The sequence below is a fragment of the Acartia tonsa genome, chromosome 4, assembly GCF_053477335.1.
Source record: "Acartia tonsa isolate MP-2025a chromosome 4, ASM5347733v1, whole genome shotgun sequence".
Lineage (NCBI taxonomy): Eukaryota > Metazoa > Arthropoda > Copepoda > Calanoida > Acartiidae > Acartia > Acartia tonsa.
Genome location: NC_137263.1, coordinates 32,871,883 through 32,899,463, shown reverse-complemented (window position 1 = coordinate 32,899,463; position 27,581 = coordinate 32,871,883). Strand labels below are relative to the sequence as shown.

The window sequence follows — 27,581 nt, the reverse complement described above, 5'->3', positions numbered from 1 at the left end:
AATTACAGTGACAAATAAACAAAACTAGTGATACATAATAATTCCTCCGTACCTATAGTACCAGAAACAGTATAAAAATGGTTCAAAAGTACCAGTCCCCCGTGAGGGTGTACAAGTACCCCTTTGAACTGCTGATGCGGGCGTACGAGATGAGGTTCCCCACGTGTGATATGATTCCAATCATCAAAGAAACTGAGATTATAGGTATGTTTAATATTTTTTGTTAATTTCAGACAATGGTATGCTTTAGTTAGGGTCTTTTTATTAACCAGTATCATAAGGGCACTTTGAAAATGTATGTTTTGAGCAGCTTGACTTTAATACAGCATTTGATGACTTTAAAAAGAAAAATTAAGTAGTACCTAAAGAATGTATATGTTAATATTTTTAAATTAATAATATTGTAATTTAGATATATCTAAACTTTTTAATTGGTTTTTAAATACCATCGATATTAAACTTGTATATTTAATTTTAATACAAGTAAAAATAGCTCAAATTTAATATGAAGCAAAATAAAGGGGGGGGGGCACATCTGACACTTTTGCGTAAACAGGGATTATAGGCTTTGTCTTAGGAGTTATAGGATAGGTTATTTGGGGAAAAAGTTTAGTTTTTGGGTGTATTTTCCTTATATTTAAAAAAAATTTTGATAGGTCTCCAGGTTCAGGTGCTGCAGGCTGGAAGGTCACTTCTGGACAGGTATAAATGAAAAAAAAATTTTGTTTGAAGAGTTAGAGATCAACTTATTAAACCAAATATGCATCTTTTGGGATGTTATGAGCATATATGAAGAAATAATAAAAATCAGCCTCCAGGTTCAGGTCCTGCAGGCCTCCAGGTGAATTCTGGACAGGTAAAAACTGAAAATTTTTAATTTTATAGTTAGAACAAAACTTATTTTACAAAAGTTGCTACTTTATGGATGGTATGAACTAATTTGAAGAAAAATTTGAAATCGGGCTCCTGGTACAGGTACTGCAGGCCTCCAGGTGGATCCTGGACAGGTAAAAACTAAACATTTTCACTTTTAAAGTTAGAGCATAACTTATTTAACAAAAGTTGCTACTTTTTGGATAGTATTAACCAATTTGAAGAAAAATTTGAAATCGGGCTTCAGGTACAGGTACTGCAGGCCTCCAGGTAAATTCTGGACAGGTAAAAACTGAAATTTTTTACTATTGAAGTTAGAACAAAACTTATTGAACAAAAGTTGCTTCTTTCTGGATGGTATTAATCAATTTGAAGAAAAATTTGAAATCGGGCTCCAGGTTCAGGTACTGCAGGCCTCCAGGTAAATTCTGGACAGGTAAAAACTGAAATTTTTTACTACGAAGTTAGAACAAAACTTATTGAACAAAAGTTGCTTCTTTATGGATGGTATTAACATATTTGAAGAAAAATTTGAAATCGGGCTCCAGGATCAGGTACTGCAGGCCTTCAGGTGGATCCTGGACAGGTAAAAACTAAAAATTTTTACTTTTATAGTTGGAACAAAACTTATTTAGCAAAAGTTGCTACTTTATGGATAGTATTAACTCATTTGAAGATAAATTTGAAATCGGGCTCCAGGTTCAGGTACTGCAGGCCTCCAGGTGGATCCTGGACAGGTAAAAACTAAAAATTTTTACTTTTTAAGTTAGAGCATAACTTCTTTAGCAAAAGTTGCTTTATGGATAGTATTAACTCATTAAAAGAAAAATCTGAAATCGGGCTCCAGCTTCAGGTACTGCAGTGGGTGTCCCATAGTGTAGTGGTTAGCGCACTACGCTGTGGTTGGGAGAAACCAAGTTCAAGTCCCCACATAGACTTTGCACTTGGTTGACAAATGCTGTCGCAATTTGTCAGATTATGATCACGCAACCTTCCCTAAGATGCCCTAGGGTTGTAAGGGGGGAGATTTGTAGGAAGTTAGGATTCTACAAATCAAGCAGCTCTAACCATGCTTTCCCTCATCCATACTCCTCGTATGAGAGTGCCATTAATTAGGGTGGCTTGATATGGAACACCTGCCAAAACTCTAGGCCAGGGTGATGTAATAATTGAGTAGCTTCCACGAGAATTGCGGGTCAGCTTGTAATGTAGCATAGAATGCAATCAGCTGTGCGCGAAGCTTACCAATGTAAGATTGGCCAAAGGATTCTCACTTCCAGTCTCCGTGTGCATCTGAGTCCTAACTTCAGAGAATCATGGCTACAACAACAACAACAAGGTACTGCAGGCCTCCAGGTGGATCCTGGATAGGTAAAAACTAAAAATTTTCACTTTTAAAGTTAGAGCATAACTTATTTAACAAAAGTTGCTACTTTTTGGATAGTATTGACCAATTTGAAGATAAATTTGAAATTGGGCTCCAGGATCAGGTACTGCAGGTCTCCAGGGGAATTCTGGACATGTAAAAATTAAAATATTTAACTAAAGAGTTAGAACTATATCTATTTAACTAATAAAAAGAAAAATTTGAAATCGGTCTTAAGGTTCAAGTTAAATCCAACCATTTTGTTACATTTTGAATTATATCTGCTAAAAAAAATATTAAGCATTGACTAGAATATATATAAAAAAAACGTACTGTCAACAGGTCAGTCACTAAAGGAAGCCTGCAGGAAATACACTGCTCTAACTGCGGTAAAAATCCAACCAAAATCCAACACAATACCCTCAATTTGATACAAAAAAGTTATTGAAGCTGCAGGCTTCAAATTTGGAGTGGGGACAAAACACCTAATTTAAAAATGCCTAACTAAAAACACCTAAGTTTAAAAATACCTAATGTTAAAAACACCTACATTAAAAACACCTAATTTAAAAACACCTAATTTATAAATGCCTAATTTATAAACGCCTAACTAAAAATACCTAATTTTAAAAATTTCTAATTTTAAAAATGCCTAATTTAAAAATACCTAATTCTAAACTATATAAACGCCTAATTTAGAAATGCCTAATTCTGTAATATATAATTTTTTCACTAAATACCTAAAATTTTGATAACATTAATAAAATTGGCTAGGGTGAGGCGGGGCATTACCGGTAATTTTTTCGGTTTTTTGAAAAAAAAATGGGGTAAATATTAATATTTTTAAATGGGACCAAGACCATTAGAAAGCTTACGGAAAGGACTATCAGGTCCTAATAGGACGTTATCCTAGGACTTTTAGAAGTTTGTCATAATTGGACTCAAAGAAATTACCGATAAATGCCCCATGGTGGGGCATTGTGGGTAACGTCTTTTCAACCTAAAAAAAATCGATGGAAAACGGCCAAACGGCCAGTCAAACATAAATAATCATAATTAGTATAGGTTATAGGGATTATCCACAAAAATTTTCATAAAGATCGGACTATTCCTTCTATGTCAAAAATCATTTTTTTTAAAGGACGAGAAATTTCGATTTTTTTTTCACAAAAATTTTCATTCAAAATAAAATTTGAATTTTTTTATATAAAAAAATCTGTTATATTCACATTTTGGCATAATTCTTAAAAAGCCCATATTGAATTTTAGATTTTACCAAAGAAAACCTGAAAATTGATATTAAAAATCGAATTTGAATTTTTTTTTCGACGTTACCGAAAAATACCCCGCGCGAACTTTGGTCATTTTTGAAAAAAATATTAACTCTACATTTAAGCTCTCAACGGATTTGGAAAGAGCGGGCAATTCTTAGTTCAAAAGGTTTTTACGGATCAGTTCTAGGTCTTACCAATTTTTGTGTAGGTCGATCTTTATACACATAGGTGAAAAAAATTTTGAAAAAAAAATTTTTTCGTCCGACTTTGAGACCCCAAAAGTACCCTTAAAATTTATCTCACAAAAATTTCATTTTATACTTTTTTGTAGGCAATTTAATAAGGAACAAAATTGCTTTTATGTTTTTTTCTGTCAGTCGATTAGAACATGGAGAAAAATGTCATTTTCTGAAGGTGGGTAAAAAATTACCGGTAATGCCCCTTACCGGTTAATGCCCCGCTTGACCCTAATGATTCTTGCTGAAGGAGCTCGATAATTGATGAACCAATATGATTCATCTTTACAATGAATCTTCTCATAGGTCATGGGAATGTTTATAACGCTTTTGGGGAGGTTACCAACACCTTCCAATGAGAAATCGCCCTTTGAAAAAATCCTCCCCCACTCCCATTTTTTTTATATTTCTGCAATCGTTCTTTATAAAAATATAATTAAAATGGGGGATGGTCAACTACCACCCCCAAAAAAAATCAATCTACTCTTATCTTTCCCTCTATTACCCCTGACTGACCATCCCCTTGACGAGTTTGTAAAGCGACGCTACGGCTACTTAGGTTAGGGAAGAAACCAATATATAAAAAATAAAAATTCATTTGTTTTCTTTGTCCTTCAACCTTTGATTTTACTAATAAATTTATTTCTCACGTGAGGTGCCACAGCTTATACCAACAATGAAATTAATTCGGAAAAAAAAAATCACGAAACCTATATGTGTTTTTCAGCTGTTGTTGGGGGCAACACATCGTAAAATTGACGACCTCTCCATTGCCCCCAAATATTATTTCATATTTATTTCGCTTGTTGGTTATACCTTATACCTGGAGGTGCCACAAACTAATCATTTGACAACAGTTTTAAGATATGCTTAAAATTAGGTTTTTTTAAATTAGGTATTTTAAAATTAGGTATTTTTAAACTTAGGTATTTATAGTTAGGTATTTATAAAATTAGGCATATTTAGAATTAGGTGTTTTGTCACATTAGGCATTTTAAAATTAGACATTTTTAAATTAGACATTTTTAAATTAGGTATTTATAAATTAGGTGTTTTGTCACATTAGACATTTATAAAATTAGGCATTTTTAAATTAGGCATTTTTAAATTAGGTATTTTTAAATTAGGTGTTTTGTCCCCACTCCTCAAATTTGGGGTATTAAGCCTTATTGTGGCAGTCTTTCAGCAATTAGAGCGGCATATTTCCTGCAGGCTTTCTTCAACAATCAAGTATAAAAAAAGGGATATGAAAACTTCCTGACAAAATTAACTTAAAAGTAACAAACAAACCAAACAAATTTTGTTAAAATAGGCAATTAGAACTAAGATACAAGTTAGACATCATCTATTCATTGTCAGATTGAATTGCCAATAAAACCACATGTTTCTGCACAAACTTCTCATCAATCAAATCAAATTGGTCAATACTATCCAAAAAGTAGCAACTTTTGTTAAATAAGTTATGCTCTAACTTAAAAAGTAAAAATTTTTAGTTTTTACCTGTCCAGGATCCACCTGGAGGCATGCAGTACCTGAACCTGGAGCCCGATTTCAAATTTATCTTCAAATGAGTTAATACTATCCATAAAGTAGCAACTTTTGCTAAATAAGTTTTGTTCCAACAATAAAAGTAAAAATTTTTAGTTTTTACCTGTCCAGGATCCACCTGGAGGCATGCAGTACCTGAACCTGGAGCCCGATTTCAAATTTATCTTCAAATGAGTTAATACTATCTATAAAGTAGCAACTTTTGTTAAATAAGTTTTGTTCTAACTTCAAAAAAAAAAAATTTCAGTTTTTACCTGTCCAGAATTTACCTGGAGGCCTGCAGTACCTGAACCTGGAGCCCGATTTCAAATTTTTCTTCAAATTAGTTCATACCATACATAAAGTAGCAACTTTTGTAAAATAAGTTTTGTTCTAACTATAAAATTAAAATTTTTCAATTTTTACCTGTCCAGAATTTACCTGGAAGCCTGCAGTACCTGATCCTGGAGCCCGATTTCAAATTTTTCTTCAATTATGTTAATACCATCCATAAAGTAGCAACTTTTGTTAAATAAGTTTTGTTCTAACTTCAAAAGTAAAAATTTCAGTTTTTACCTGTCCAGAATTTACCTGGAGGCCTGCAGTACCTGTACCTAGAGCCCGATTTCAAATTTTTCTTCAAATTAGTTCATACCATCCTTAAAGTAGCAACTTTTGTAAAATAAGTTTTGTTCTAACTATAAAATTTAAAATTTTCAGTTTTTACCTGTCCAGAATTCACCTGGAGGCCTGCAGGACCTGAACCTGGAGGCTGATTTTTATTTTTTCTTCATATATGCTCATAACATCCCAAAAGATGCATATTTGGTTTAATAAGTTGATCTCTAACTCTTCAAACAAAATTTTTTTTTCATTTATACCTGTCCAGAAGTGACCTTCCAGCCTGCAGCACCTGAACCTGGAGACCTATCAAATTTTTTTTTAAATATAAGGAAAATACACCCAAAAACTAAACTTTTTCCCCAAAAAACCTATCCTATAACTCCTAAGACAAAGCCTATAATCCCTGTTTACGCAAAAGTGTCAGATGTGCCCCCCCCCTTGTTATTTTTATTGTACTTTCAAGCAACTAGGGGGAAAGTACAAACTGTTTAATTAAGTGAAATGCTTAAAATATGCGCTGTTGTTAAATAATATTTATTATATTGCACTTTTTTTGCTGATTTTATCGTAAATTAATTTCTCTTTACTTTACTAGGTTTTTTTTATTATTGTCGTCAACAACAAAAAGGTTGCCATGCGTAAAGTTTATGTCTTAGAGGGTGTGGGGTGGGGGATTTTAAATGCTTTTTTATTGCCATATATTCACTAGTGTACTACCTATAACTTAGCCTGTGACATATAATTAAATTATCTCAAAAATACTTAGGTATTCAAAAACTAACCTAAAAGTAGTAGAGAAAAAAGTAATTCAACGAGTAAGTATTTTTATTGGATGTTAGAATTCTTTTTGTGTGTAAAAGTAATTGAAGAAACGAGTAGAACTATAATAGATGCACATTCCTGCTTTGCAACTTTTAACTTTTAAAAAAATTTACCATTACAAAAGATTTAAAGAAGTTTTTCTTGTAAACATTTGTTGCATTATTTTGTGAAAAGACAAATAGTTTTGACAAAATATGGAAAATATTTGCTTTCTGTTTTGTTTCATGGTGTAAAAGTTATGATGTTATTTTTTGCACTAGCGGCTGTGCCCCTAGTATCCAGGGGCTCTGTATTCGAAGGGGTAAAAAAGGCTAGAAAAATAGCCTCAAATCATACAGAGACCTATGTGCAGTTTCTTTTATATGGAGAACAATTAAGTATTGATTGAAATCTTATAATAGGATTAATAATTGTCATATTATTTTTTAAAAATAGAAGTTCGTTTTTATTAGGTATTACCTAGGTAGAAATGTTTTATCCTAAAATCTAACATTAACATAAAGAAAATAATACACTTTATCTCAATAATGATACCATTTTACTGGCGGAATAGGTAGGATACTATTTTTGACAATATTTGGTTACTAACTTCTCTAATTTCAGAGGAAGAAATCTCCGGAGGCGGGGCCGTGCACATGGTGGACAGACGCGCCAAGCTCAACGTTGACGTCCCCTACCTGCTCAAAAAGATCATGGGAGTCGAGTACCTGTTGTTCCGTCAGCGCAACACCAAGGACCTGCGTGGCCGCACACTCCGCATCGAGGCCTGGAATGAGAGCTTCGAGAACAGGGTTGAGATAACAGAGTATTGTGTGTACAGTGTGCACCCGGAGAATCCTGACTGGACCTGCTTCGAGCAGACTGCCAATTTGGATATTAAGAACTTTTTTGGCTTCGAAGGCACGGCGGAAAAGATTGCCATCAAAGAGTACTCTAAAAGTATTGAAAAGAGCGCAGATATCATGGAGCATTTTGTTGAACTGTTGCGTAATCAAGGGATTACCCACGTGCCCCCTTGGATTGAACCTGAAAATTCGGTTGATATCATTGAAAAAGAAATTAAGGTAATGACACTTTTTTCAATATCAAACACGGACAGGTTGAATTTAGAGCTTACGGACATTACATTTTGTAAATATATGTATATTAGCGCGCGTCAGCTTCTTTTTAATTAAGCAGCCTAAAGACGTTTTTTCTTTGATTTACAATAACATGCTATTTATACTTTATGTTAAGGTACTTTAACTGAAGCTATTTTAAGCTCTCACAATTAAAATTAAAATAATAGGTATTATAAATGTGTTTTTTTTATTTAGATTGTCGAGATTGCCGATACAAGCGCAGAGAAGCTGCGTCGTAAGTCAAGCACAAAACAAGGTCTGGAAATGATGGAGGATAAGAAACAGGATCCAGCCTCTAAGCTGGAGCAGGGATACATCCAGATGTTCCTGGGTAAACTGGAACCAATGCAAGAATCTAGGTATAAAGCTTCAACTATTTTTAATAGTCATATATATCATCGTATTATAGACAGCTTTCCGCGGATATTAAAGTGAAAACTTAAGATCAAAACCGAAGGCCCGGGATTACATACCTGGTATTTATGTTATGATTTTTAATTTAATATTCTGTGAAATTTCTGTAATACGATGCCAAACTGGAAAAAAATTATATATATTAAAAAAAATTTTAAATCTTAGCGAAATACACGTTACAAATGTCAAATCAACATAAATATGGTTTATTTTTAGGCTTGTACAGCTGAAAAAATGCATGTCTGAGCTGCAGAAGGGCAAGGCCCCCTCGGACCCGGTCATGCTGAGGTTCCTGAGGGCCAGGGAGTTCAACGTGGAAAAGGCCAGAGAGATGCTGACAGCATCCTTGGTCTGGAGGAAAAAACATGGCGTTGATAAGATTCTTTCAGAATATCAGGTGAGAGTTGCAAAAATTATCTTGGATTTCAAGGTTTTAGACAATAATAATATGCATATCAAATTGTGATAAACAAAATTATATCTTCTGAGGATTTAATTTTTTGCTGAAAAGTTTGGACACTGCAGGTTTAAACCAATTAAGATTTGATTTAAGTACCCAAGGTGTGTAAGCCAACATATAAGATCCATGTAGCCTTTGATTTTGATTGGAAGATTCATTTACTTTTCTTTCTTAATAAGATGTACACAATTAGAAATTATTTAATAAACAACCTTCATATAAATCATCAAATACGTTCAAATCAAAATTTGATATTTAATTTCTGGTCTAATGAGTCGGATAACTTGAATTATTGATGGATTTTGCATTTAATTTCAAATCAAGTCTCAATTTTTAATACTTTGAAAGCTTCAACATGTAATGAAAATCAAACAAAATTACTTTTATGTATATGGATCATCATACCTCCCCTCCCTTCACTTTATTAATTCCTTTTTAAAATAAATATGTAATTGTGATAGTTTCTTAGTTGTATTTCTCTTAAATAAGGTCTTTGTGTGTTGGGGGGGGGGGGGGGGTTATGTGCACCACTGCTGAAAATGTTGTTCTATCGTTAATCATATTTTATATCAAAGTATGGTAAGAAATAAGGTGTTCTATAACTACCGCACACTAGAACCACAAAAATGGATTTATTATAACTTAGATCTTACACAAAAATCTTGTACTCTAATAAAGTGAAACTTTTGTCGGGCTAAAATTACGATCCCTCCAATCCACCCCCTTTACCCAATTCCCTCCCCTTCTACTGTATGAACGAACTAAAACATCCATTACGACAAATTACAATAGCACCAACTTTTCCTTCCGTTTTTCTTTTCTATCATCTTTAACCAACCCCTCTAACTTATATACTGTTGCATTTTTGCGATTATGAAACACAGTTTCATTGTGGAAGTGATGACACACAAACAAAAAATTTAATTTTCTGTGTTTTGCTGGAATTAACTAGAAGATTTGAATAATTCAAAGTTAAGACCTACCTACCTAGTACATCTTTTCTTTTGAAAACTATAATTTATGGTTTTCATTTGTCAAAGTAATGCATTTTCAAATATGTGGTAGGTAATAAATCAATAATTTTTATTTTAAATTATTATTTTTTGTAAATATGGTTAAATAATGGAAACAAATATTCATTAATTCCTTAGTAATACTCTTCTTTAAACATGTATTGCGCAGCAAAATTAAAAAAAAAAATATCGTTTACATATGTATAATTTTTAGAAAAGGTTTTTGGCAAGTTGTTGTTGTAGTAGCCATGATTCTCTGAAGTTAGGAGAATCCTCTGGCCAATCGTTTAATTGGTAAGCTACACGCACAGCTGTATGTATTGAATCCTACATTTTAAGCTGACCCGCAATTCTCGTGGCAGCTACTCTATTATTACATCACCCTGGCCTTATTGAGTATGGCAAGAAATAGCGGTAAATAACTTTTTTAAATGACCGATCGACTCCCTGACTTTAACATAATATGTTTTTAGATTCCTTCAGTTGTACGGGACTATTTCCCCGGGGGTTGGTTCCACGAGGACAGAGAGGGTCGTCCTGTTTACCACCTACGCCTCGGGCAGATGGACGTCAAGGGCATCATCCGGAGTATCGGGGAGGAGGGTCTGACCAAGCTGGTGTTGCATATCTGTGAGGAGGGACTCAGGCTCAGTGAGGAGTCTTCACATAGGTTGAATAAACCTATCACCACATGGAGTATGATTCTCGATTTAGGTTAGCTTTATTATTAACAAATTTTCGGTCTTTCATTTCTTTAAATGTGCCATAATTTCTTGTAAGATTAGATGTCACTTAAATTAATCGTTTATCTTACGGACTCGATATTAAAAAAATTAGATTCATGGGATGATTTAGAATATTTTATTATCAACTCTCCTATAAATGCTAGAGGAGCAGCCGCTGGTTAGGCATAAATTTAGAGAAGAATAAATCGTATAATCAAAAATGTTAATTGGAGATAGCACTTCTTCTCGCCCCCTCTTTATTTCAGCAGAAAAAAATTAAATTAATTTTTCATCAGTTTTTGACGCTTTACACAATTAATTACCGTATTTTTTTTATATTCGGTTCCTTTATAAAAGATTGATAGAATAAAAAGAAAAGTATTTATTTATTTTGTCGATGATATTACTAACATATTTATTATGAAAAGGGGCAGAAAAACATGTTTTTGTTCATTGAAAATTATATTTCCTGTTGACCTTAACTTTAATAATCAGATCACGTTTTTATACTTTTCACGGGCAAGGGAACGAATAAGTCTTCGTGTGCATAGACGTCCAAGGGGAGGGGGATAAAGGGTTTTGTTTACATTTCCTATCAAACTTTGAAACCCCTCATTTTACCCCCCTTAAAAATAGCTTGGACGTCCTTTTTTGTGTGTCATATATTTTTTCTGAAATTGTTAAGAAGTTACCTATTAAAACAAGATTTCAAACTATTTTAAATTCAGCCTAACTTTTGTTTTTTATTATATTTTGCTTTTTTACTTTTCCATCACTTTTCCCTGCATATTTTTTCCACAAATTTTCCTTTTTTGTTTGTTTGTAACGCGTTACCAAGTTTTGTAGAGTGGTGTCAGTAAGTTAAAATTACTTTATGTTTCTCTAAGTTGTATGTATGTATATATATAAATTAGGTTATCTTTCTCATTATCGTCTCTACTTGTGACATGACATTTAGTTCTGACTGAAGGTTAATTTTAACTTGGCTTTCTAGGCAAAGTTTATGGAAAATATATAAAGTTTTGTTGCTTTCTTTAAGCAATATCTCTTAGTAGGGATAGGAGGAGGGGAGTTAAACTACCCCACAAAATTGTATAGAACATACCTTTGCCATAAACTTTGGGTGGTTTTATTTCCTTATTAACCCCCCCCCCCCTCCCCTTCCCAGAGTCAAAGTACATAGTTTAATATCTTAGTTTAAGCTAGGTACTAAAAATATTAAGTGGTTGTTAGAGGTTTTGTAAGTTATTGTAAAAATATCAAAAGCGTAATTATTGAGGTGTTAAAAAAGGGATAAAGTGTATTTTTAAAAAAATATCTTTCTGCTGTGCTTGAACAATGTATTGATATATGAGGCGAGATGTAAAAAATATTTGTAAATTTACAAATCTCTCCTTTCTAACAAATTAGAAGAGTAGGTATCTTATGTCTACGCGGGGATAGAGGTTGAAATAGACCTGGTTAAAAAAAGATAAATATTAAAATGCATACTTTATTAATTAAATGTACAAGGATATTGGGTTCTTTAATATTTTTATCCGATGGATTAGAACTGGTTCTCAGCCATACAGAAAAGTTATGTATAGCATTGTATTATATGCAGTTTTCTACGAATATGAAAATGTACAATCACAAGATTAAAACCAGTTTTTTACTCGATGGAGTAAGTAAAGTAAGGAAAATGGCTTAATACCAAACATAGATTTAAGAATTGAATAGTCTTAAACCATCAAGGGACCTAAAAGATGTTTCCAAAAATGGAGAACTCAAACGGTTCAGTTGTTATATAAATCTTTAGCTACAGTCAAAACCTTACTACTTAAAAACCTTATAGCGGATCGCTAACGACCTCTATCCCAGTGATGACGCACATTTGAAGCAATATTTGATTACAAGTGTCAAGCAAAAATAAATTTTTAAAAATTAAATCACGTGAAATTTTTTATTTTACGTATGTATTGCCATGTTGGCATTTGATAATATACTTAGGCCTATCTAGGACTATTGAAATATATTAGAAAAATTGCTTATAAAATTCAGAAGACGGGTTGTGGTTTATTTTTCATTTCCAATATAAAAATACTAGCCTTAAACCATCAACTATGCGGATTTTATAGAAAATAATCTTTCTTGTTGAAAACTTATTCTTTTCTTTTACTCTTTTTTTATGTTACAAAAAATTATTAATTTGATTATGACACCAGAATTGAAAAGAACCAACAGTTTTAAAAAGAAAAAGTTTTAATTCCAGTATGAAAACAAATTCTACATAAGTTTTACTTTTTGAAGAATATATTTTACATTAAAATATAGGTATTAGTTTACAAGCAAAGGATTAATTTCTATCTCGATTATAGGTGTCATTCGATTATCAAAATAATTTTAATATCTTTACAAACAGTGTGTTATTGGTATTCAATACAATGCAATGATTGAAATGACTTTCCAGTATGGCTTCGAAACCGTTTAAAATCCGATGCTGACCCATATTGAGAAATCATGTATCTTATCTTATATTTTTTATTTTACTATCCGCGGAAAGTTGTCTGTATTGTGATTCGATATAAATATTTTTTTTACTATTTTTAAAGAATTAATTTAAAAACTATTCAATTCAACCTGCAATGGGCAAGGTTACGTATTTTTCCATTTGTGGAAATTGTAAGAAATTGTTGAATGGCAAAAAAAGATTACTATAAACAGTTTTATTTTCCATTGTTGCATGATGGAAAGAAACTGAGGTGGGTTTTTAAAAAATGAAGCATCGCTAAATCGGCTATAGTAGCCAGATGACAAAAATTTTTAAAACATATTTGATTTTTTGTAGATTTTTTATATGATTTTTAACAAAAACAGTTTTGTTGATCTGGCAACCATAACCGATTCAGCGATTCTAATTTTTTAAGAATCCACCTCTGGAGTTAAAGCTCCAGAGAGTTTGTAAGCTTGGAACAGTGCACTAGTTGCCTTCTTTCTTTTTCAGGGATCGGGGATAGACAAAATGAATAATCATTTATTGATTGTAGGACAAGAGGTTTCCAATTTTATTTAGTTAACTGATCAAGCAATTAAGATTTATCCTGAAAATAATAGCCAAAAAATTGACCAGTTCTAACACAAATATGTACTTTAAAAACAAACAAAAATCATAAAAGCCGTTTTTGTAAAAATAAGCAGTTTAACTTGTATATTGGCTAATTTTCTACTTACAATTTTAGGAAAGATATAAATTCCAAATATAAGAATAAAAAGCTTAATTTAAATGAAATATAATTTACACCTGATACTTTTCCTTTTTCCCTGCCCTATATTTCCAAAAACTATGATTGATTTTTTTGCAACTAGATTGGATCATATTTTTTAAAGCCGAACTTGCGTCACTCTGTCCGAGGTTCCTATCTATTCTAGGCTGGTTCAAATCTCAAATTTTAGTCCTCTTTTGTTTATTGCATTTTACCATGCCTTAAACATTTAACATATGATTATTTATTTATTTTGACTCTAGATATTCACGTTTAAACATCCAGTTTCTCCAATAGAATAATCTTATAATTTTATGACCTTAGTCTGGAAGTCTCAACTTAGCCTCTTTATGGTCAAATACCTTTCACACATTTACATGGCATGGTTTTGAATGAATTTTGTAAAATTTCTGTAAAAAAGTTTAAAATCAAAATATTCTTGGAAATTGAACCAAGCTAAAATAACAAAGAATTCAATGACAACATTAAGTTGAATAAAAAAAAATTTCAGGAAATTCATGATTTTTATTGGTCGTGAAACAAAACTACAGAATTTAATATTTTCTTGGTTTCTAAACTACTATAATATAATTAATAATTAGCAGGGATCTGAAGGGATAAGTCAATGGCCGATAAATTGATGTAGATTCCCAATGATGATACACAAAATTACCCCTTCTGTAGATTACAATTATTGGATAAAACCATTGAACGCTCAACTTAATGAACCAATAAATAAAAATTCGATGCAAGTCCTCGAAGTTGTTAAGCCAACGAATAAGAAAAGGTTATTACAAAACTTTGGGTACTAGTGTAATAAACAGCCAAATGTCTGCTCTTTCCCTGGTAGGTAGAGTATTGCACCTAATTAAAATATATTGTTGAAGCTTAATAAGTTTGAATTTTCAACAAAACTAGAATAATTGATGTAAATTAGATTTTAGTTTATGGTAACCTGCTTGATTGTACTTTAGTATTGTGTAGTGGTCAAACATCATTGCAGCAAATTGGCCAATTTCATGATCGCAAATTTTTATTAATTTATCAAGCACTCAATTATTTTATATCGTTAGTATGAAATTCGAAAAAAATAATCAAAATAACAAAATACTAATACACCAAAATATTTTGCAATAACCAAATATCATAGTAAAAGTGCATGTCACTGTTCTGATTCTGATAATTTGAATCTATTTGATTCCCTGATATTAAGATGTTTGATAATTATAATAAAATGAAATGTTCGTTTTGTCTTAAGATAATATTTTGACAACACGTTTTAGCAGTAACAGTTTATGGTATTTTTGCGAAATTGAAGGGATAACATTGTGTCGTGGATGCATGGCTTAAATTAAATCAACAATCAGAAAATCAAAGTTAGGCCTACACTGCAATACACAAAGCCATTCTTTTCTTCAATTATTCCTTAGTTTTCCTTCTCGTAAAGTCAAAATATTTCATCATATTTTGTTTCATGACCACTGATCATCTACTCTTTATCCGTTTTTGGAGCTACGCTACCTTTGGAAGTTTTTTTCAATTATCTTATCAAATATTATTGTATGCAGCACTTGTTTTCTTCATTTTAATTATATAAATCTCCTTATCTATAGCAGACGAAGAAATAATATTAATTAAACTGGTCGTAAAGATAAAGAAAAGATTAATTGTGAGATGGGCAATGACGTACAGCGAGGATTAAGGATTAATTAAAACACGAAGAGTGGAGGAGAAAATTAGACGAATATTAAAACTTTTATGTTCTACCTAATCATTCTTTATTTAGACAGGCTGCTCCCCTAGCATTTAGGGATTTTGTTTTCAAAGGGGTAAGAGGGGGGCAGAAAAGTAGCCTAGAACCATCCTGGGCCCTATGGGAATCTTCCTTAAAATGAAGAACTCAAGCGGTTCAGTAGTTATAGAAATCTTAAGCTACAGACATAAGACCCTTACTGCTTTTATAATAGGATTTAAAACAAACTTCTTTTTTTTTGGGGGGGGGGGGGGGTTGGGAGGGACTGATGACCGTCTGTTAGCGGTTACCAGGTCAGGGGTTTGCGAGACCTTACACTTACAGACACACGGATAGACAATACATCCTGTTACTTTTATATTAGGTTAAGTGGGGTTGGTTAGTGGATCTAGATAGGTCTATTTCTTGTGTGTTTGTTGATCTTTCTGTCTGATCTTCCTATAAAATGTGCAATTATGTGGATTAAAACAACAACAAAAACATACACACATACGTAAATTATAGAATATTATTCCAAGTGTATATTATGAAATAATAAAAACTAATCTTGTTTGAGAGTCTTGTCTTGTCAGCTAACTTTTCCAATTTAGCACAAACACGTAATCTACAAGTAAAGAGGAATAGGCCAAACATAATACTAAAGTAGTTGGATGTTTGACTGTGTGTAACTTAAGATCTTCAAAACTACTAAATAATATTTTATTGCTCTATAGAAATCTTTTGGGAGCTCTAAGCAATTTTATTTTCTGCTACGTACCCTAAAGATTTCTCCCATTTTTTTTTGTTTAGAATAATAGGTATAATTTCTTTTTAGATGGGTTGAACATGCGGCACTTATGGAGGCCCGGAGTGAAAGCTCTGCTGCACATCATAGAAATATGTGAGGCCAACTATCCTGAAACACTGGGCAGGGTCCTCATCATCAGGGCGCCCCGTGTCTTCCCTATTCTGTGGACGCTGGTCTGCCCGCTCATTGATGAGACCAGCCGCGGCAAGTTTTTGTTCTACGCCGGCACCGAAGGCGGCCACCGCGGCGAGAATTTTGCCATGAGCCCCGGCGGGTTGAGAGATTATATTCCGGAGGATTGTATCCCTGACTGGTTGGGCGGTCCTGCTAATACAGGTAAACTTGACTTTTCTAACATATTAAAACTAGGAGCCGAATGCCTTGGCTAACAAAATTTAAATTTATTTTTCGTGTTGGTCATTCCAATTGAACTACTTAAGAAGCAAATATAATGTATGTCCCCAATCATATCAAGCAAATTGATAAATTAAAAAGTTACACAATCAAATACTTAAATAATAGCTTGTTACATCCTTGTTTTATAACAATCTAAACAATTCTTTTCTTTCATCCTGTTACTCAACCTACAAAATATATCAAAATACCAGAAATTTTTCCAGTACATAGTTTTCTATTTTAGTCTGGTGCTAATCAGGCAGACGGGGATAGGACTATGAAAGATAAAATTCCGTTGCATATTGTTATCCTCCAGTACCTATCGAGCACTAACACTCCCTCACCGAACTTATTCTTGAATTAAATGGGAAACAGAGGGGTTGTTGTTATTTTTTTCTGTACCAAACCCTTGCAGGGGTCCTAGCAATTTGGTGCTTATGCCAGCGGTGCCCTAACCCTACGGGGCTACCATAAACCATATATAACACAAACTAACACGAAGACTACTGTTACAAGACTACCCTGTTATTTTCATTTATTCATAATGTGGGGAATGTGGTTCTGTGTTTAACTATCCACTTTAAGGGAAACCGCCATGGTGTTGTTCCTCCCCATTTTCAAATATAATTTAAGATAATCTTTTTTTTTATGGTGCTAATATTTGTTTAAAGCGTAGTTTAATTCAAAGTATAACAGACTATTTTGTTTACTCTAAACCAAAATTACTGTAGACAGCAATATTGGAGCAAACTTTTTTGTAGGCGAATACAAGATAATATTGATTCAAATTTCAAACTTTTCCTCGATAAAAATGTCTTATCTATCATAAAGCTTATCAGGAAAATTGGAAGTTTTCAAACTTTTATTCTATTTATATTTTAAACTGTTGAATTCTTTAAATTAATAAAAACTATAGAAATTAAAACTAACTGTAATAAATACATTACAAGAATTCTTTATTAGATGCATCAAGTTCAGAAATTTTAAAATATGCAACAAAATGAAATTAGATAATCTTATTTTCAAAGTTAATCATATTTTTTATGCACTTTGTATCTTTTAAATTTTTAAAGTTTGACTAATATGTATACTAAGAAATTAAATTTATATTAGGATGACTAAATTCAAAACTATTTTTTGTTTTGATAATAATATTTTGAATTTTTATATGAAAATCTATCTTATGGATATCTTTAATTTAAGTGTTTCATTAGTCTTAACCTTAATTGATGAAAAAATTCAACAGGGTATTTTGTATTCTCTAGGCCAAGGCTTTGATAGTTCTTTTGATAAATGAACAGATATCCTTATATGAAAGGATATGCAAGATTTCTATTTGTCTGTATCGAAGTATCAAGCTAACTGCTGAACCATTATTGTTCTCCTTTATAATTGTGCTTCTCATAGGCTCTGGGAGGTTTACAACTAGTTTGGGGGAGGATACCCGCCTGTCTGTTTGTTATGTTCACTATAGGCTGTTGTTACTTTTATATTTCTTTCTGAGAATCTCTACTCATGAATGTTATCACCCTTGTTGATGGATATTTCTCTTTTTTCCATCTTCATAATGACCTTGGAAAGTATGGTTTAATCTCTTGGGAGACGGGTGGCCCACTCCGCCCCGGGGATAAACCTGCACAGTTCTCAAGGGACACATTCATAAACAAAAAAAGGAATAGTTTTTTAGTAGTGAAGCTTCTATTTATTTCACTTTGTCTGTCAGGCAGTCCTTACGTAACGCGATGAATGAAGTGCGATTTTCTTGACTGCTTTTTAAAATCGACGGCTTAAATTTTGGGTGGAGATTCCATGTACCAAACATTCACTACATTTAATACTTGGACTGTGTGTCGGTCATACTTAAAAAGTTAAAGATCATTTTCATAATAAAGTTTTTTTTTACATGATCGCGTATGTTTTTCACTTTCTGAACATCTGTTGTATAATTTACTTTATCTGTTTGTCCAACCATGATTTTTTTGTGCTTCGCCACTATTGAATGTAAGCTAATAAAGGGGAAAACGATAAGAGAGAAATAGAAAAATGGGTGTGGAAAGTAATAAGACCACGTCGAGATATGTGGTGCTGTAGATTTTTTAAAATCTTCAGTGGGAAAAAAAAGAGTTTAAAATAATGTTGCATATTAGTAACATGAGATATACATACTGTGAATGTAATTTGAATGGATCACAGAATAATGTAACAGTCAATCACTCAATTACGATTAAAGAATTGAGCTCTCAATAAGAGTTGTGTATTGACTGCTAAAAACAAATTTAAACATTTATGTAGATTTCTTACTTTTGATTAGCCCTATTAGCTATACAAATGTGTATTGTCCTACTCCATTACTAATTCGGCCTAAACACCTATAGCTAAACAAACAATCACACATACATATTTTATAAAGATCATTAGGATTTGAGTTATTTAAAATTTTGTTTTGAAATAATTTAAAAAGACGCATGTTGCAAGTTAAAGTTTTTTTTTATGGTTGAATCTGAATAATCCTAGGTGCAATGTCCTTACAATTTATATTAAAAGGGCAGTGGGCCATGGTATTATGCTGAAATATTAGTCTGGGTGTCTACAAAAACTAACATAAAATTGCAAGCAAGTATTTTCAATTGTTTTTTCTTATAATGTAATCAAACATAAACTTTTAATTACCTAAATTTTCTGAAGATTTATGAAAAAAGGGGGGAGGCGGATGTGCCCCTTTTTGAAACCAAAACTAAAAGTCAACAAAGGAACTCAACTAAAAAAAGAGTTACAGGTCTGAGATTTTGCATGGCAGTTGCTTTATAGGGTTACAATATGGAACAGTGAAGAAACGGCGGCGCATCCGCCGAAAACCGCCGAGAAATTGCAAAAAAAAAATTCGGCGGGAAACGGCGGTTTTCGGCGGATGCGCCGCCGTTTCTTCACTGTTCCATATTGTAACCCTATAAAGCAACTGCCATGCAAAATCTCAGACCTGTAACTCTTTTTTTAGTTGAGTTCCTTTGACTTTTAGTTTTGGTTTCAAAAAGTGGCACATCCGCCTCCCCCCTTTAGAGAAAATATTTTTTTTTATTTTTCGGTTTACAAATTTTACTTACTACAGTTGTTAGCACGTGATTCTCTTTCAATTAAGAAGTGAATTTTATAATAGTTAATGACGTCCGGGGGGGGGGGGGCAAACGGAAGTCCCCCCACCCCCTTTAAAAAGCTTGGACGTCCTTGGTTAAGTGGGTCAAATAATATGTTTATGATATAGAGATATATTTGTAGAAATGTGTTTACATTATTAATGATGCTAATATTATATACATAAATACACATTCACCTGTTTATCATCATTATTTGTGTCTGGATTACAGTTGGGAGAAAAAAAGTAATAATTCGAGGATATATTGCCATGCAGGTCAGGGAGGGAAGGGACATTGGGCTGTTTATTACACTAGTCCCAAAAGTCTTGTTGGCTTAAAAACCTTGGGGACTTTTTATGAATTTTGATTCGTTGGTTCATTTAGTTTAATGGTCAAACGTTTCAACCCCTAATTGTTATATATAGGAAATGTAATTTTGTGTATCATTATTGGGGATGTACATCAATTTATCGGCAATTGTCTTATTCCTTTAGATCCCTACATGCAGGTTTAATAATATTATAGAGCTATTATGTATTTCAGTTAAAATATCTTCAAATCATGGATACTACTAGTGTGTAACTAACTAGTCAAAATCCAATAAAAGTACCCAAAGTTTTTAAAAGAATAAAGATAACGTACTTGTAAAACATTGGGTACCAGTGTAATTACCAGTCCAGAGTCTCCTTTCCCTCCTTGTCAAAATCACATTTAATTTAATCGTGCACCTTTGAATTTTAATTTCCACAAATTTTTGTTATAATGAATACCTAATCTATTTCATTTTTATCCAGAATGTTAAAACAATAACTTAAATATGTATGAAAGAAAACCTAGCTGATAATTGCTATATCCAAAGTCGTTAAAAAGTTAAGAAAGGAAAAAAGTGTGTTAATGGTGAAAACTTTGTAAGTTATGCTTCTCCATTATGCATTATACAATAGATTCAACATAAATAGATAGGTAGATATTTCTCCATTATACATTATCCAATAGATTCAACATGAATAGATAGATATTTCTCCATTATACATTATCCAATAGATTCAACATGAATACCTAGAAAGATATTTCTCCATTATGCATTATAAACCCAGAACCACTTCATTATGCAATCTACATTTTCCTGGATATTTTGTCTACGGTAGTCCATAAGTGTACAGCTTTACAGTACATTGTTTCTATTTGTTAAAGCAACACGTATGATAAAAGAAAAAGATTCTGTTTAAAGTAAAATGCTTATATTTCAATCAAAATCTATATTTTTGTATTTTTTACCGATCCTCCTTATTATGCAAATCAAAAGAAAATCAATGGGAAAACGTTTGTTTTGCACTTTTCTCCACTTTAAAAAAATGATTCTGATAAAATAACATTTTTTTAAGGGATTTATGCATTAATTATAATGAAAAACAGTTTAAGGTAGATTTTAATGATTTTTCTAAATAAGAAATAATCGAAAAAAAGAAATTCTATCACTATCACTTTAGAGGACAGCTGCTGACCCCCAGTCTTATGGATGAAGCTAAATACATGTTAAAGATAAAAATTACCCTGAAAAGTATACAAAAATGTTTTTTGGTGTGTTAAAAAAATCCATTTTAAAATCTTGATTTTGAGGATGATGGCCTTTAAGATGCTCTTACTGGTGGTGAAGGTGAGCTTAATGTTATCTAAGTACATGACCATTACAACAACTTGTCTATTAACCTATGTACCATTTTTTGTAGTCATAGCAGCCTACAGTGGAGCCTCTCGACATGAAATATAACCATTATCTAAAAACTACATTATTTACTTTATGAATTTTAGTAATTAAAATTGCAATTTTTTTCTTTTTTAATATTGCTTGGCTGGAGGCTGCTATGACTACAAAAATTAGACCATAGTTCAATATATAAGTTTTCATCATGGGCATGCACTTTGATAACATTTGGCTCACCATCACCACCAGTAAGAGCATCTTAAAGGCCATCATCCTCAAAATCAAGATTTTAAAATGGATTTTTTTCAACACATCAAAAAACATTTTTGTATACTTTTCAGTCTAATGTTTATTTTTATCATGTATTTAGCTTCATCCATAAGACTAGGGGTCGGAAGCTGTCCTCTAAAGTGATAGGGATAGAATTTCTTTTTTTCAATTATTTCTTATTTAGAAAAATCATTAAAATCTACCTTAAACTGTTTTTCATTATAACCAATGCATAAATCCCTTTAAAAATTGTTATTTTATCAGAATTAATTTTTAAAAGTGGAGAAAAGGGCATAACAAACGTTTTCCCATTGATTTTCTTTTAATTTGCATAATGAAGTGGATCGGTAAAAAATACAAAAATATAGATTTTGATTGAAATATAAGCATTTTACTTTAAACAGAATCTTTTTCTTTTATCATACGTGTTGCTTTAACAAATAGAAACAATGTACTGTAAAGCTGTACACTTATGGACTACCGTAGACAAAATGTCCAGGAAAATGTAGATTGCATAATGAAGTGGTTCTGGGTTTACAATAGATTCAACATGAATAGATAGATATTTCTCCATTATACATTATCCAATAGATTCAACATGAATAATTAGATATTTCTCCATTATGCATTTTCCAATAGATTCGTCTTTAATTGATAGATATTTCTCCATTATGCATTATCCAATAGATTCAATATTAATAGATAGATATTTCTCCATTATACATTATCCAATAGATTCAACATGAATAATTAGATATTTCTCCATTATGCATTTTCCAATAGATTCATCTTTAATTGATAGATATTTCTCCATTATGCATTATCCAATAGATTCAGCATTCATAGATAGATATTTAGATTTTTGGATCTTTTTTTTATTCGTTTATATGTCTGTAATTCTTAGAATAAAAGAAGAATAATTTTTTATATATCAAAAGGAAAATTATGAGACCAAAGCCAGTGTTATAAGCCCCGAGGGGCCGAAAACCTGGGCTAACAAAACTTGTATTAATTTTTTATATTCTTAGAAAATTGTCTGTAATTTGCTGATATACATGATTTTTCAATATGGCTGAGAACCGGCTCTAATCTATCAGATATCAATCTGTTTCAAAGCCATGCTGGAAATATTCTTAAAATAAAAGTAAACAAAGCTTTAATTGTTTAAGTTAGTAAAACTTCATATTATAATCAATTAGCACTACCATATTCCAAGTTCCAACCCTTTTGAGGTTTAGGTTTGTGGGGGTGATAACTGGGAAATATGCATTACTTTTTCCTTATTTTGTGCATAAAGAAGAAATAAGTTTTAGTTGATGTCATTTTTAAGCTAACTTGTTTTTTTGCAAGACAGTTACCTGTTTGATTAAGTAATTTAAATTTAATATTTTGTTTCTCTAAAGAAGGAAGAATATCAGGTAGGAAGGGTACATTGTACCTAAAATTAAACTTGTACCCAAAGTTTTATAACCACTTTTCCTCATTCATTGGTTCAACACTTTTATTATATCTTGATTAGTTAGTTAAAATTTTCAGTGTCGTAACTTCTCGACCAATAATTTTTAATCACAGAACGGGTAAATTTGTTCAAAATCATTGGGGATGTACATTGTAGAATGTACATCAATTTATCGTGCATTGTCTTACCCCTAGTTTATTGTACGTTTTTTAAAATCTTTAGTTGAAAGAATATACATTTTATTTCATGATATATTATGAAACATAATTCACATGCGTTTTATTTATATGGCTTCCAACGTACCAGTTCTTCATTAAAATACAAGTTAAATTCTTAACGTAGGTCTTTGTTTTAACAGAATAAAGATTATATAAAAAATAACAAGTTTATCCTATGGATCTTTCACTACACCAATAAATAGACCAACGAAACCCCGTTCTATTATATTTTTTTTTTTAAGAAGAAAATCATGTTATTAGCCCTTGCGGTGCGCTAAAAAGCCTTCATCTAAACGTAGCCTAACATATGCATAAAAAATACGTTTTTTATTAAAGTTTGTTTGTTGTTCATAAAATTATGATAGAATTTTTTTGGAAAATAAACTTTTTAAGAAAACATATTTAATAAAACTTTCAACCCTACTTAACATTGCTTTAAGAAATAAATAAAAGTCTGTTTGATTGTAATTTATTGGCCCAAAAAATCGTTTCCCCAACGTAATTGAGATTCTAGACATTTATAAAACCGTGTTCATTGGAAATCTATTAAGAATAGATAAATATTATTACACTACTGCAGATTTTTATATCATTGATTATCTTTTTTATATGCCTGTCTTAACATCCTTATATAAAAGTAACAGGATCTGTGTCTGGTTCAAAGCAACTGAACCGATATGGTTCTCCTTTACAGTGTGGTTTTGCATAGTTTCTCAACCATTCCCAACCATCTTCAAGTGCCCCTAGAGGTTTTGTGATTTTTTCACCATAAATACAATATTCGGAACGTTTTGTGGTTTTGTAAGAATATTTTGTTTACTTGGTTCACTTGGTTTTCCTTTAGATTCATTTAAAACAACCAATTGGTCACTAAATAATACCCACCTTTATTTTCATGAATTATTTATATACTTAGTAGAGCTTTAATTATGGTTATTATATTTTGCCAAGTGGTGTTAAATATCAAACCAGACATTTTAAAACATATTTTCGGTAATTATACCCACTATAAAACGATAAAAATTACGTTGCACCAAAAAAAATTAGAATATTTTTATTCCGTAGATTGGAGTTATTTGTGGTCCACTAGCATTTACAGGGGCAATGCTAAGTCTTGATCTGGAGGGTCCAGTCCAGACGGTACATCAGGATTCTGAATAAATAAGGAAAATAAACATTAAATCCTGTCAAAACAAGGATGATAATATCTATAAACTTAGAAGCTTATCACAACAGACATATAATAATACTTATATTTATGATTAGAGCTTTCAAGAGATTTCATTTAATGAACTAGGTAACTTTATTTAGTGCACGTAAATCTCTCAATTTCTGCGTTCTCAGAATTTTGTCAGTTAACATTATTATTGTTAAACATTGTAATATTTTTAGGAATTCCGGAGGGTGGTTTGGTTCCTAAAAGCTTGTACATGACCCCGCAGGAGTTTGAGAAGGATCAGTCACCGGGTCCACACCTCATGGACAACTCATGCTATCAGTCCATAGCTCTCACTAAGGGACAGGTAAAATTTAATTTAAGATTATGTAAAAACTGTATGATGGGTTACATTTAAACAGAAAAGGTGGTCAAAATGGCTAGAAAAGGAAAGAAAGTATATAAAGAAAAGATACATTAATCATTAAAGCATTATTTTATTTTAATCATTATTTCAGGTGCACGAGGTTCTAATTCAGAACAATGACAAAGGCTCCGTAATCACCTGGGACTTTGACGTCATGAAGCACGACCTTGTTTTCACCGTTTTCAGGACCAAAGAAGTCGTCCCCGACAAGCTGACCGTCCCGGGTACAAACAGCACGACAATCAGCGCCGACCCCATGCAGTATACCAGCATCGGTAGGGGATGGAAAGAGGGCTCGGAATATCATAGGGTTGAGGTGCCCATAGTGTGCCACGACGGGGAGAGCATCCAGGGCAGTCACGTCACAAACACAACGGGAAGCTACATTCTGCAGTGGAGCCACTTTGATCGGGCCACAATGACCGGCTCGGACAAGGGGGGCACTCAGGACATGTGGGACACGATCACGCACCCGCAGCACAAAGCCAAGGTGATGTACTACTACGAGGTGTTGAACAGCCTGGATTACCGCGGCTCCATGACAAGCCTGCAGTCCACTCAGTCCGGCTTCTCAAATATTTCCAAGATAAGTGGACAACAGTCAACTAGTGGAGTGAGCTCTGGAGTGTCCAGCCTCATCTCTGAATCCACCACACGCAACCTAGACGTGCTTGAGTCCTGACATGGATTAAACGAGCTCAAGTTTAGCCTGCGCGGGGACCTGACAGCAGAAAAGGTTGGCAACAAGCCATGTCTAGTTGAGAAAATAAATCACAACAACGGACAACAAAATGTTGGCGGCGCAGCTGCTCAACAATCACCCTCCTCATCGTCCTCGTTGTCAGCAATTTTGGCGGGAAATCTGAACAGTAGCTGTGGTAGTAATGTTAGTATTAGTAATGGTGGCAACAATGCCGCTAACTCATCAATGTCGTCCTCCTCCTAGCGACACCTGGTTACTAATCTCACTACTATAGCTGAATTAGAACCGCTGCCATCAACACTCTCGCCATCCACTCTTTCTCCGCACTCTCCGCCCTCATCGCCGCCGTCTCATCTGCCCTCGTCGCCGCTACGCATACGGAGCAGAAGCAAGAGCAGCAGTGACGAAAACTTGGAGCTGTTGTCGGCCTCATCAACGACAAGTTCAAGTTCAACGACCTCGTTAACAAAGACGCCTCCGCTATTGACGCCACAAAGCAGTGTTACGCTAACTGGCGACACTCAAGACGGCTCTGGCGCAAGTCCTAAATTGTAACAAAATAGCTGTGAAATTTTACTATCGAAGGTTAAAAAAAAAGAAAAAAACTTAAAGTAATATTTGATAGTTAAAAGAACTGAATATCCTACAATATGTATGAAATAACTATGTAAACAACTGATTATGATTATGATACTTGAACCAATATGAAATTAAGAAAGCTCATGTTTATGGATAAAATCATATCTATCTATACTAGTGGAAAATTATACAGTAATAATTGAACAGATCATAGATATCTCTTAAAATTAAAAAAATCAAGATATGACTATCTTTGTCAATTGTCTTTTATAAGACAAAATATTTTGTGTTTCATCAAATCGCAAATAATTTTTTACATTTAAATATTAATAAGGAACAAAATTGTATTCAGAATCCTTGCCGTCATTTTGTAAAGATTTTATATGAGAATGTAAACATAAAATATTTTGTCTATATTTTAAGTCCAAAGAATTTGTGTAATAAACCTCTACCATCTTAACTTAGTCTCTCAAGTAATTGAAAAACTAGGAATTACTATTTTATTTTTTGGTAGATAATTGTCCTAATTCTGTAAAATATGGGCAGAATATATTTGAATATTTCATCTTCTAGATATCCTTTAGGTTCTATATAGAAAGTTAAAATATCACTGCTTTGTGATGTTTGATGTCAAACAGCTAATTTTTTTCTTAAACTCTAACCTAGAATTAAAAACACCCTAGGTGATTCATTAGGTAGACCTTTATTAAAAGAATGTTTTTTAATCTTGATGAGAACATTACTGTAATTTACATAAACCATGTTTAGTAATATGTGAATCTTTAGATAGGGTAAATAGGGTTGGAATTTAGTTACCGCCTGATAAATGAAAAATTTACTTTTAAAGTCCTTATTGGATCTTGTATGCCTTTCTCTAGGTTTATAGGGACCTAGAACTTATTGAATAGAACCGAATTTACCCTGCGGTAACCAGTCCTCTCCTTGTGCCCTAAATAATAAATAATTTGATTGAAGTAAAAAGCTTAGTTATTACTTAGGACTAAGTTAATGTTAAAAACCTTTTAACCTCTTAAACTCTGAACTAAATAACTGAACAAAGCTCATTTGACGTGTCTGTGATCCCTCAGGAGTGTGTGTAGTGTATGTATTGTAGAGTAACCTCGACCCCTCATCAACCTTAGCTATTTATACCAGCTTTTTACAATTTTAACCTAACCTAACCCATTTTTTACATGCATACACTCAGAGGCGCTGCTACAAGCATTATTGTTCGGATAAAAAAATTTGATAAGTAAATCTATGAAATGTCCTGCCTAGCTTCTAGTAAAATTACATTTTA

At 32.6% G+C, this 27,581-nt stretch overlaps 1 protein-coding gene across 1 annotated transcript; it reads left to right on the top strand.

Annotated features, from left to right (window-relative positions):
• The first annotated feature begins 69 nt into the window (after positions 1–69).
• retm (real-time) lies at positions 70–27,581 on the top strand. Its single transcript, XM_080157611.1, has 8 exons — positions 70–204; positions 7,326–7,786; positions 8,039–8,202; positions 8,474–8,654; positions 10,204–10,444; positions 16,265–16,573; positions 24,809–24,939; positions 25,091–27,581. Exons 1-8 carry the CDS (start codon positions 78–80, stop codon positions 25,679–25,681), a joined length of 2,205 nt encoding a protein of 734 aa, XP_080013737.1. The 5' UTR covers positions 70–77; the 3' UTR covers positions 25,682–27,581.